The 13444-nt window shown below is 40.3% G+C and overlaps 1 protein-coding gene across 1 annotated transcript in view; it reads left to right on the forward strand.

Moving 5' to 3' along the window:
* The window catches only part of LOC309549640 (uncharacterized protein), a 136308-nt gene that overhangs the window by 83933 nt on the left and 38931 nt on the right, over positions 1-13444 (forward strand). The window contains exons 5-6 of the mRNA XM_082250022.1: positions 5844-5954; positions 7132-7323. Of these exons, the coding sequence (XP_082106148.1) occupies positions 5844-5954; positions 7132-7323 (303 nt within the window). The remainder of the gene's footprint in view (positions 1-5843; positions 5955-7131; positions 7324-13444) is intronic.

The raw sequence follows: 13444 nt of genomic DNA on the forward strand, positions 1-13444 counted from the left end.
AAAATTTTGATTTTTTACATTTTTTTGGGGGGAATTTCATATAAAAAAATGTGAAAAATATTGTTATTTTTGCAAAATTGACGCTCTTTTTTTGTTTATAGCGCATGATCAAAAAATCGCACAGGTGATCAAATACCACCAAAAAGAAGCTCTGTTTGTGGGAAAAAAAGGACGTCAAATTAGTTTAGGTACAGCGTCGCACGACCGCGCAATTGTCCGTTAAAGTCACGCAGTGAGAAATCGCAAAAAAAACCCTGGTCAGGAAGGGGGTAAAATCTTCCGGGGCTTAAGTGGTTAAATCATTGTGTCTTGTGGGTGCCTCTTAAGGCTGATATAGATTTTTTGTACATGTTTTTGCAAATGTAAAACTGTATAATACACACACACATGGTTCTACATCATTCCTTCCCCAGAGGAGAATACAAAGTCCATACAACAGTCACACAGCTGGTTCTGGGTAAGTCCTCCCAGGGATATGGGAGGAAACTCATACAAATCCAGGAAAAAGAGTTATTGTTGAAATGTGATATGTGTAATGCCTGAAATTCAAACTGAGATTGGGAATGCTGGTACTGGCTGCTAATTAAAAAAAAAAAAAATGAGCAGAGCGGGGATGACTGGAAAAAAAATCATATCTGCACTCTGTCCTAAATGCTGTTCTGACAGCATTGGTGTTTGAAGTAGCCACAGATGAACAGATTTTAAGATTATTCCACCAGATGTGAACAATAGTACACGTTTGTATAGGCTCCACCCTCTTTTGACAGCTGTGCTATATTATTATTCATGGTAAAACTAAAATAAGTAATTGTGCTGTACTGGAGGAAGCATGCTGCTTGCTGAATATGAAGAACTACTAATGAACCGATCACTGAGTCTTGTGACTCTTCCCAGCAAGCTTTGAACTACCCCTGTGCTTTAGTTCTGCTACAGAATTTACCCACAAGTACTAAGAAATGAACAGAGGAGGAAAAAAATTGTAGAACCTAATTGTAAATGTTATCTTCTCATCCTGATACCTTAGGCACTGACCAAGGGGTGCATTATGGTAATGTGTCTATATATACAGTATCTCACAAATGTGAGTACACCCCTCGCATTTTTGTAAATATTTTATTATACCTTTTCATGTGACAGCACTGAAGAAATGACACTTTGCTACAATGTAAAGTAGAGTGTACAGCTTGTATAACAGTGTAAATTTGCTGTCCCCTCAAAATAACTCAACACTCAGCCATCAATGTCTAATCTGCTGGCAACAAAAATGAGTACACCCCTAAGTGGAAATGTCCATATTGGGTCCCAAGTGTCAATATTTTGTGTGGCCATGAATATTTTCCAGCACTGCCTTAACCCTCTTGGGCATGGAGTTCACCAGAAATTCACAGGTTGCCACTGGAGTCCTGCGCTCCTCCACCTTCTGATTGAGGATGCCCCACAGATGCTCAATAAGGTTTAGGTGTGAAAACATGCTTGACCAGTCCCTCACCTTTACCCTCAGCTTCTTTAGCAAGGCAGTAGTCATCTTGGAGGTATGTTTGGGGTTGTTATCATGTTGGAATACTGCCCTGTGGCCCAGTCTCCAATGGGGGGGATCATGCTCTGCTTCAGTCAGAGTACATGTTGGCATTCATGGTTCCCTCAATAAACAGTAGCTCTTCAGTGCCGGACCATGACACTCCCACCACCATGCTTGATTGTAGGCAAGACACACTTGTCTCTGTACTCCTCACCTGGTTGCTGCCACACGTGTTTAACACCATCTGATCCAAATAAGTTTATCTTAGTCTCATCAGACCACAGGACATGGTTCCAATAATCCATGTCCTTAGTCTGTTTGTCTTCAGCAAACTGCGGGCTTGCTTTTGCATCATCTTTAGAAGAGGCTTCCTTCTGGGACGACAGCCATGCAGACCAATTTGATGCAATATGCACGTACGAAAGAAAACCTCTGGATATAATGCTGAGCACGTGCATTTAACTTCTTTGGTCATGGCGAGACCTGTTCTGAGTGTAACCTGTCCTGTTTAACCGCTGTATGGTCTTGCCCACTATGCTGCCGCTCAGTTTCAGGTTATTGGCAATCTTCTTATAGCCTAGGCCATCTTTATGTAGAGCAACAATTCTTTTTTTCAGATCCTCAGGGAGTTCTTTGCCATGAGGTGCCATGTTGAACTTCCAGTGACCAGTATGAATAATAATAAATTATAATAAATTATAATAGTAATAAATTTAACACACCTGCTCCCCAGTCACACCTGAGACCTTGTAACACTAATAAGTCACATGACACCGGGGAGGGAAAATGGCTATATGGGCCCAATTTGGATATGTTCACTTAGGGGTGTATTCACTTTTGTTGCCAGCGGTTTAGAGATTAATGGCTGTGTGTGTTGAGTTATTTTGGGGGGAGAGCAAATTTACACAGTTATACAAGCTGTACACTCACTACTTTACATTGTAGCAAATTGTCATTTCTTCAGTGTTGTCACATGAAAATATATAATAAAATATTTACAAAAATGTGTGGGGTGTACTCATTTTTATGAGATACTGTATATCTATCTATCTATCTATCTATCTATCTATCTATCTATCTATCTATCTATCTATCTATCTATCTATCTATCTATCTATCTATCTATCTATCTATCTATCTAGTCAAAAGTTTTGGGATGCCTGCCTTTACACGCACATGAATTTTAATGGCATCCCAGTCTTAGTCCGGAGTTGGTCCACCTTTTGCAGCTATAACAGCTTCAACTCTTCTGGGAAGGCTTTCTACAAGATTTAGTAGTGTGTCTATGGGAATGTTTGACCATTCTTCCAGAAGAGCATTTGTGAGGTCTGGCACTGTTGTGGACGAGAAGGCCTGGCTCGCAGTCTCCGCTATAATTCATCCCAAAGGTGTTCTATCAGGTTGAGGTCGTGACTCTGTGCAGGCCAGTCAAGTTCCTCCATCCCAAACTTGCTCATCCATGTCTTTACGGAAGAATTATAAGGCATGTGAAGAGAGTAATTTCTCATAGTGTAGTAATTTATTAAAAGGCAAAACAATAAAATGAAACCAAAATAAAAACAAAAATAAAACCAGGGACTTACACAGGGCCGGCCTTTGGGGTGTGCGGGCTGTGCGGCCGCACGGGGCGCCATGGGCAACAGGGGCGCCGTGCGGCCATCACAGCTCGCAGACTGCTTACTCAGGAGTCCGAACGAGCAGTAGCAGCAGGCGCTGCCAGGTGACGGTCCCCCTGCCCTGGGACTGGGTGAAGAGCTAAGAGCATCGGATCGGGATCGGCTGCCCCGCACCTGAAAAAAATGGCTGCTGACCGCTCCCCAAAGGCACACTGCGCAGGCGCCGCTGCTCGGGTCCCCGAACATGCTCGGAACACGCTCGGGTATTCTCGGGTAGACGGCGCAGGTGCAGTCTAAGCGCCGGGACTCGGGAGGCGCCATTTTTAAATGCAAAGCCGCCAGTAGCCACCTTCCACAGAACAGGTAAGTCACATTGTCACTGCTGCTGCCGTCTGCCTGTGTCGTTTATTATCTATTTTTCACACAAATTAGGCTAAATACTATTTTATTGAAGGGGAGGATAAGGGACTGTCACCTGGCTGTCTTAACATAAGGAAAAAAAAAAGAAGAATTAAAATACAAGAAAATAATACAATACTTTAAAATAATATTTTTACTACATAATTGCATCGGTAATGGCACAGTTACATACATGTATGTAATGCATGTATGTAATGTATATGTATGTAATGTATGTAATGTATATGTATGTAATGTATGCATTTCATGTAATGTATGTATGTATATAATGTATGCATCATGTAATGTAATGTATATATGTAATGTATGCATGTAATGTATGTATGGAATGTATACATGTATGTAATGTAATGTATGCATGTAATGTATGCATGTATGTAATGTATGCATCATGTAATGTAATGTATATATGTAATGTATGCATGTAATGTATGTATGGAATGTATACATGTATGTAATGTAATGTATGCATGTATGTAATGTATGCGTGTAATGTTATGTATGTAATGTAATGTATGCATGTAATGTAATGAATGTATGCGTGTAATGTTATGTATGTAATGCAATGTATGCATGTATGTAATGTAATATATGTATGGGGTGAGGGGTGAAGATGGGCAGGCGGGGGGGGGGGGGCGCCACAGGATTAGCTCGCACAGGGCGCCTGAACACCTAAGGCCGGCCCTGGACTTACATGAGCCAAACGGCAGTAAATGTGCAAAATACTGGCGATAAAGTGCAATGAACAAGGTCCATATAGTACATAGACATGTGTAAATAATCACAATACACTTAATTCAAATGCCGCCAAACTATAAATAGGATGGAGGCTGGACCTCAGGCATATATATCTTAGCTCGTCAAGCTCCTGATGATGTGCGTGACGCAAAACGGCTGTTGAGCTCAGTTATATGCCTGAGGTCCAGCCGGCATCATAATTATAGTTTGACAGCATTTGCAGTAAGTGTATTGCGATTATTTACACTTGTCTATGTACTATATGGACCTTGTTTATTGTACTTTATCGCCAGCATCTTGCACATTTACTGGCGTTTGGCTCATGTGAGTCCATGGTTTTATTTTTGTTTTTATTTTGGTTTCATTTTATTGTTTTGCCTTTTAATAAATTACTACACTATGAGAAATTACTCTCTTCTCATGCCTTATGATTCATCCTGCTTGACTGATTTGAATGCTCTTTGTTCTAAATGTGTGGGAGCATCATTGGTTTTGTTGGTTCAAATAGAGATTTACAGAGAGGCAACATATTCGTATTGCAACACGTGATTGCTGCCCTATAGTTTAGACAGCATATATTTTCGGTGAGTTTGCATTTTTATCATTTGGTAAAGAAAAGACAACATGGGTGACACCTGAAATTACATCATACCCTGGGAATTATAACCTTTTCTCTTTCACTTGGACTTTTTCACTTATATTTGATTCATTGGACATTGATTGTGATTTGTGATATCACTTAAAATGATATCTGATTGATTTATATAGCGCTGCAATCTTTTATATGTTGACTACTCTGGTATTGGTATATTGGCGCTGTTTTGCATGCTGCTGATTTTATAATATTTTGGCGCATACTTTTTCACTTTATTTTTCATGTCTTTATAGACATTGCTTTGTGCATTGGTATGCAGTCATGTTGAAACAGGAAGGTGCCATCCCCAAACTGTTCCAACAAAGTTGGGAGCATGGAATAGTGCAAAATGTCTTGGAATGCAGATGGCTTAAGAGTTCCCTTCACTGGAACTAAGGGGCAAAGTCCAGTTCCTGAAATACAACCCTACACCATAACCCCCCCCCCCCCAACCAAATGATTTGGATCAGTGCGCAAAACACGGTCCGTAAAGACATGGATGAGCGAGTTCAGGGTGGAAGAACCCTACAGAACAGCTTTGGGATGAATTAGAGCAGAGACTGCGACCAGGCAATCTCGTCCCACATCAAAGCCTGACCTCACAAATTTGCTTCTGGAAGAATGGTCAAATATTCCCCATAGACACACTTTTAAACCTTGTGGACAGCCTTCACAGAAGAGTTGAAGCTGTTATAGCTGCAAAGGGTGGGCCAACTCAATATTGAACCCTACGGACTAAGACTGGGATGCCATTAAAGTTCATGTGCGTGTAAAGGATGACATCCTTATACTCTTGACAATATAATGTATATTTACCCAGCACTTATTAAGGTACCAGTGTTAGGCTGCTAAGGAAAGCAGGGGAGAAACATCTCATGTCTTTATTCATTGTGTGGTTTTGTTCTTTCTGCTATAGACTAGTGAAGGCCGTCTCTTCCTGGATTGTTTTAAAAACAAAAATAAGAATCACGACTGGGAAGAATACAGAAAACTGGAAAAGAGTAATAAACATAAGCAGAATCAAATTGTGAGTAGCTTGCAAATTAAAGTGATTGTGAACATTCAGGTTTTTCTCTTTAGAAAAATAACATAAATGATATGCTTACCTGCTCTTTGCAATGATTTTGCACAGAGCAGCCCGAATCCTCCTCTTCTTGGATCTCCCGTCATCACTCCTGGCTACCCACCCCCCCCCCCCACACTAATTGCCCCCATATAAAGCCATAAGACACATAGAGCATGGTTTGACCCTGCTCACTTGCTGTGATTGTGTCTGAGCCAATGAGGAGGGAGAGAGTCGAGGGAGACTCTGCTCTTTTGCACATCACTGGATCAAGACTTGGCTCAGATAGGTATAAGGGGGGTTGGGGGGGAGCTGCATACTGAAAGTTTTTTTATTTTTTTTACCATTCTTCCACTGCAGGTTGTAGTCAAACTTACCCAAAAAAAGCCCTCTCCAATAAGCTTCTCCTCCCTTTTCTGCTAACATAGGTGCTGAACAGTATCTAGACTTCAGCCATTAATCTCTAAACCAGACTAGCAAAAAGATAGTTAGGGGTGCTAAATGTAAGGTAAGAACTTTGCCTTATACCAGCATTAGTAGTCACTTTCTGAGCAGTATAATGGAAGAGGCCCTACCCTTCAACACCTACACTTGTTATATAGAGCTTACATGACCACATGAAGGAAATTTCCAGCACTCTGAGCTGTCCCAGTCCCACTTTTACCACACAACTATGGATTATTTTACAGCTACCCGACTATCTAGCAAATTCTGTATTAAGTGTAAATATATAGGCGGTAGAGGGAATTCAGACTAGGGTACCTTGCCACACAGGTTTGCAAAAATTAAGATCAATGCCTCTGTGTGAAGGATCCAAGAAACTGCAGGAGAGTCTTTTATTGTTGAAAGTGATCATCTGCCTCATGAGTTGCAAAACAGTACCAGCTTCCACAGTGATGACTAGCTGTGCATGCTTAGGAACAGCCACTGAGGTGGTTAGGGTTCTAATTGTGGACTGGAAACCATTTTCCAAATGTCTTGCAGTTATTTCAAGGAGTGAATTAAAATAACATTTTCTCCTTAACAGTTTTCAATAAAGTGATTCTTTTGGAATGTTCTAGATACTGTTTCCTTTGTGTTTATTAATACACAACTTTTATCTATATGTGTTTGTCTTCCCTGTTTGTATTTCCTGCAATAGGATTGCTTGTTAGCAGAAATTGAAGAACTAAATAGTCAGCTCAGTGCAATACGAAATGGTGAAAGAGACCAGGAACAATTGTTCAAAAGTAAGCAAAGCAAATTGTTCTCTGACATGAAAGACTTGAAATCGCAGCTTGAGAGGGCGAAAGAGCATGAAGAACTGAAGGTCTCCTGTTTGGAGAAAGAAAAGGTAAAAAATCACATAAAAGTGTTTTAAAAGGCTACTGTCGCTTTTACAATTCTGGAGTACTCCTCACTATATTGTATGGGACTTAAATAGGTACTGCTAAAACAGAAGTCGACTTAAGTAATGGTGACATAGGAAAATACAATCATAGGTAGATATTTAAAATTAGCATTGCTTTTTAGAACTTGGCTTGTATTACCTTTTGCAGTCTATCTAATGGCAGCTTATTGCTGTACATTATCAGTCATTTTAGATTGTGCTGGCTGCAAAGAAGAGAAAAATGTGGACATAAGGGAATCTCCCATAGTAACCAATCCTCTTTAATTCCCTGTGGAAATGAAAGATGGACTCTGGCAGTTTACTATGGGCGCGTTTATTGATGCTGTTTTTGTTTTGTTTTTTCTCTCCAGTTGTAGTCTGTTGTTTGTAGGAAAATATCATTACCTGTGCAGTGCTTACCAGAGGAGCCTCTTGGTATATTAGGTTCTCTGTTCTGCCACAGCCTAGTCCCCTCTAAAAACACACCTGGTTGAGTAAAAGGGGTTGCTGCAAATAACTAGATTGTGACAAGTTAAGGATAAATAGCCATGCATAAATGGATTAGTCAGTGGAAGAACCCCTCTTTCTCTCTGTAATGTAATCACTATGAGCACCGAATTGTAGCAGCTCAACTTTGACAATTGCACCACAAAAGCATAAATCAGACAAAAAATAAAACCAGCAATGATCAGGATCAACAAGGACATACAACAGCACAGTAACTCTCTGCACTCTATAGTAGCAGTGGCATGCTACATATATATATACAGTATCTCACAAACTTAAGTACACCCCTCACATTTTGGTAAATATTTTATTATACCTTTTCATGTGACAACACTGAAGAAATTACACTTTGCTACAAAGTAAAGTAGTGAGTATACAGCTTGTATAACAGGGTAAATTTGCTGTCCCCTCAAAATAATTCAACACACAGCCATTAATGTCTAAACCGCTGGCAACAAAAGTCAGTACACCCCTAAGTGAAAATGTCCAAATTGGGCCCAATTAGCCATTTTCCCTCCCCGGTGTCATGTAACTCGTTAGTGTTACAAGGTCTCAGGTGTGAATGGGGAGCAGGTATGTTAAATTTGGTGTTATCGCTCTCACTTTCTCATACTGGTTGCTGGAAGTTCAATATTGCAAAGAACTCTATGAGGATGGCCTAGAATATAAGAAGATTGCCAAGACCCTGAAACTGGGCTGCAGCACGGTGGCCAAGACCATACAGCAGTTTAACAGAACAGGTTACACTCAGAACAGCCGGCAAAGAGAGACAAGGCACCCAATAAAACCAGTAAATAGGGAGGCCTGTATGAAAACCTCAGCTGCTCCTTCAGGGACTCCTGGGGTCAGAGTCTGGTCAGTATGAAGGCTGGAAATAAGGGAGCGCTTCTGGTTATGGCTGAATCAAAATGACCAGTCACAATGAAGTAAGAGCAGATTGCATGGTTGTAAACCATAGAGAAGACTTAAATAAAGCTCCACTCCAAATGGAAGACCCAAATCGAACAGTTTTTTTTAAATAAAAACCAGTAACCAATAGGAGATAAAATAGTCTGAGCCCATGTACTTGCCCCACTGCTGATGTACTACTCGCTGGGTCTCTGGCCAGACGACATGGCAAGCAGGCGTCCGTACTATCACTTGGATGGGTAGACAGTTGATGTAACAGTGCTCCAAGGAAAAAGTTGGTGCAGAGACCGATGCAGGGGACAGCTGAATGAGAGCAGCGATGGTGCGGGAGATGACGTCACTCGGCCACGCCAGCAAGAACCAGGAAGAAAAGTTGAGAACAGCCTGCGACTCCTGACTTTGACAAAGCGCGGAGCGCGAAACATGTCATCATGGTGACAGGACCGTTGGCAAGCTCACTGTAGGAGTCGCAGGCTGTTCTCGGCTTTTCTTCCTGGTTCTTGCTGGCGCGACCGATTGACGTCATCTCCCGTGCCGCGGCTGCTCTCATTCAGCTGTCCCATGCATCGGTCTCTGCACCAGTTTAGTGCAGTTTAGTGTATGGTCTGAGCACTGACAGGCTGACCCCCCACCCCTCCAACCTCTGCAGCAATGCTGGCAGCACTCATATGTGGATTTCCCAAAGACAACCTCTAGATGTGACGCTGAGCATGTGCACTCAACTTCTTTGGTCGACCATGGCAAGGCCTGTTCTGAGTGGAATCTGTCCTGTTAAACCACTGTATGGTCTTGGCCACTACTGTTGCAGCTTGGTTTCAGGGTCTTGGCAATCTTCTTATAGCCCAGGCCATCTTTATGTAGAGCAACAATTCTTTTTTTCAGATCCCCAGAGAGTTCTTTACCATGAGGTGCCATGCTGAACTTCCAGCGACCAGTATGAGAGAGTAAGAGCGATAACACCAAATTTTACACACCTGAGACCTTGTAACACTAACAAGTCACATGACACCGGGGAGGGAAAATGGCTAATTGGGCTCAATTTGGACATTTTCAACTAGGGGTGTACTCACTTTTGTTGTCAGCGGTTTAGACATTAATGGCTGTGTGTTGAGTTATTTTGAGGGGACAGCAAATTTACACTGTTATACAAGCTGTACATTCACTACTTTACATTGTAGCAAAGTGTCATTTGTTCAGTGTTGTCACATGAAAAGATATAATAAAATATTTACAAAAATGTGAGGGGTGTACTGAGATACTGTGTATATACAGTCAGGTCCATAAATATTGGGACATCGACACAATTCTAATCTTTTTGGCTCTATAACGGATTTGAAATGAAACAAACAAGATTTGCTTTAACTGCAGACTTTCAGCTTTAATTTGAGGGTATTTACATCCAAATCAGGTGAAAGGTGTAGGAATTACAACAGTTTGTATGTGTGCCTCCCACTTTTTAAGGGACCAAAAGTAATAGGACAATTGGTTGCTCAGCTGTTCCATGAGCAGGTGTGTGTTATTCCCTCACTATCCCATTTACAAGGGGCAGATAAAAGGTCCAGAGTTAATTTCAAGTGTGCTATTTGCATTTGGAATCTGTTGCTGTCAACTCTCAATATGAGATCTAAAGAGCTCTCCCTATCAGTGAAGCAAGCCATCATTAGGCTGAAAAAACAAAACAAACCCATCAGAGAGATAGCAAAAACATTAGGTGTGGCCAAATCAACTATTTGGAACATCCTTAAAAAGAAAGAACGCACCGGTGAGCTCAGCAACACCAAAAGACCCGGAAGAGCATGGAAAACAACTGTGGTGGATGACCGAAGAATTCTTTCCCTGGTGAAGAAACACCCTTCACAACAGTTGGCCAGATCAAGAACACTCTCCAGGAGGTAGGTGTATGTGTGTCAAAGTCAACAATCAAGAGAAGACTTCACCAGAGTGAATACAGAGGGTTCACCACAAGATTTAAACCATTGGTGAGCCTCAAAAACAGGAAGGCCAGATTAGAGTTTGCCAAACAACATCTAAAAAAGCCTTCACAGTTCTGGAACAACATACTATGGACAGATGAGACCAAGATCAACCAGAGTGATGGGAAGAGAAGAGTATGGAGAAGGAAAGGAACTGCTCATGATCCAAAGCATACCACCTCATCAGTGAAGCATGGTGGTGGTAGTGTCATGGCGTGGGCATGTATGGCTGCCAATGGAACTGGTTCTCTTGTATTTATTGATGATGTGACTGCTGACAAAAGCAGCAGGATGAATTCTGAAGTGTTTTGGGCAATATTATTTGCTCATATTCAGCCAAATGCTTCAGAACTCATTGGACGGCGCTTCACAGTGCAGATGGACAATGACCCGAAGCATACTGCAAAAGCAACTAAAGAGTTTTTTAAGGGAAAGAAGTGGAATGTTATGCAATGGCCAAGTCAATCACCTGACCTGAATCCGATTGAGCATGCATTTCACTTGCTGAAGACAAAACTGAAGGGGAAATGCCCCAAGAACAAGCAGGAACTGAAGACAGTTGCAGTAGAGGCCTGGCAGAGCATCACCAGGGATGAAACCCAGCATCTGGTGATGTCTCTGCGTTCCAGACTTCAGGCTGTAATTGACTGCAAAGGATTTGCAACCAAGTATTAAAAAGTGAAAGTTTCATTTATGATTGTTAATCTATCCCATTACTTTTGGTCCCTTAAAAAGTGGGAGGCACATATAGAAACTGTTGTAATTCCTCCACTGTTCACCTGATTTGGATGTAAATACCCTCAAATTAAAGCTGAAAGTCTGAAGTTAAAGCACATCTTGTTTGTTTCATTTCAAATCCATTGTGGTTGTGGTGGTGTATAGAGCCAAAAAGATTAGAATTGTGTCGATGTCCCAATATTTATGGACCTGACTATATATATATATATATATATATATATATATATATATATATATATACATATATATATATATATCCTGAAAGGATATATATATGATTGGAAGCTGGATAGTGTTGACCGAGATGCCATTAAAGTCCAGTAGAAGTATAGAGCACACAGTGTCCTCATAGTTGCTCTCTCTGTTAGCCAAGCTTAGTTTCACTAATAACACATGTTGGTACCAACATTGGACTGATATAATAGATGAAAAGAGCATTTGAGCATTTGACAAAACCCCCCCGGACAAAAGGCCAACACACTGACTTCCAATTTACAGAGCTTGATCAGTGCTGCTATAAAATTTAGGGATATATATATAACATAATGGTCAACATTTTTTATCTGGACATTTTCAAGTAATTTTTAAGCATCTCAACAAACCTTTGATATTTTAATCGCACAATTTCTAATGGTAAATACCGTCAGAAAGACAGCTTTTTAAAATATGCAGCCATTAAGCATGCGATATAACAAAGATTCTTCTCTCTTAGTTTAGTTGATTTATGTTTATTTTTAGAGGTCCAATCCTATGTATAGGAAATATAAGAAAAAAAAAAAGAATCTCCCACTGTTGGATTTGGATTATTTTGGACAAGTAAGAAACTACCCCTGTGGGCTAGTGCTAGAAGAACAATTTTAGATTACCTGTCAACAAGTCATTGTAGGTAGCTGTACTATAGGACTAAAATGCAGCCCATGCTTAAAAGATAGCTAAATCCCACAACAAAAAATTTTAAATAAATGCAGCTTTCTTGTCTTTAGAGGTAGTGGCTATAGTGGAGAAAAATCTGATGACCATCTCCATCCTATTTTTGTACAGGATTCCTGTTAAAACTGTAAGTAGCTAGAGATTCAAACTGTGTATCCCCAGCCTTAGTAAATCAATCATCAAAAAGGTTTTGGACATGGTAGAGTGCTCTTTTACTGAGTTTTCTCTTGTCACATGGTGGCTATGTGCAAATTTACATAGTTCTGATCAACTCTTTAAATTATTACATATTTGTATTTAAAGTTGTTCAGCTCTTTTGTTATATAAACCATTTTTTGTATTCCTTAAAAGTAATTTGTGCTGTATGATCTTCTCTGAGAGCTGTTTTATCTACAGATAATGCACTGTAACTTCCCAACATTGGTTATGTAGATAGAGACGAGAATTAGCAAGATGACCTTATATTGTGTTATCAAGGTTGTATATGTGTCTTATCGCTATCAAGGCATATGTATTATCTTTACTCGCTCCTCAAAAAATACACATCAGAAAGCAATTTCTTTTATCTCTGTTGGATTACTTTTCTAGATTCAGAAATTCTGTTTGAAACGCTTCAACAGATGATAAAAGGAGAGATTTTTACTATTGAGGAAGTTTGAATATTTGACTAAACCCAAAGCAGATGCAATATATACACTGCTCAAAAAATTAAAGGAACACTTTTTAATCAGAGTATAGCGTTAAGTCAATTAAACTCCTGGGATATTGATCTGGTCAATTAAGTAGCAGAGGGGGTTTTTAATCATATTCAGCTGCTTTGGTATTAATGAAATTAAAAACAGGTGCACTGGATGAGCAACAATGAGAAAATCTCCAAAGGAATGTTTTTTTTAGGTGGAGGCAAATTAATTTTTTTCCCTGATCATCTTTACTGACTGTTTTTCTACTAGTTTTCCATTTGAATTGGGTCAGTGTCAGTGGCGGCTGGTGCTCAAAATTTTTGGGGGGGCGCAAAAAGAAAAATGTAG

The sequence above is a fragment of the Pelophylax lessonae genome, assembly GCF_965119305.1.
Source record: "Pelophylax lessonae genome assembly, chromosome: 3".
NCBI lineage: Eukaryota > Metazoa > Chordata > Amphibia > Anura > Ranidae > Pelophylax > Pelophylax lessonae.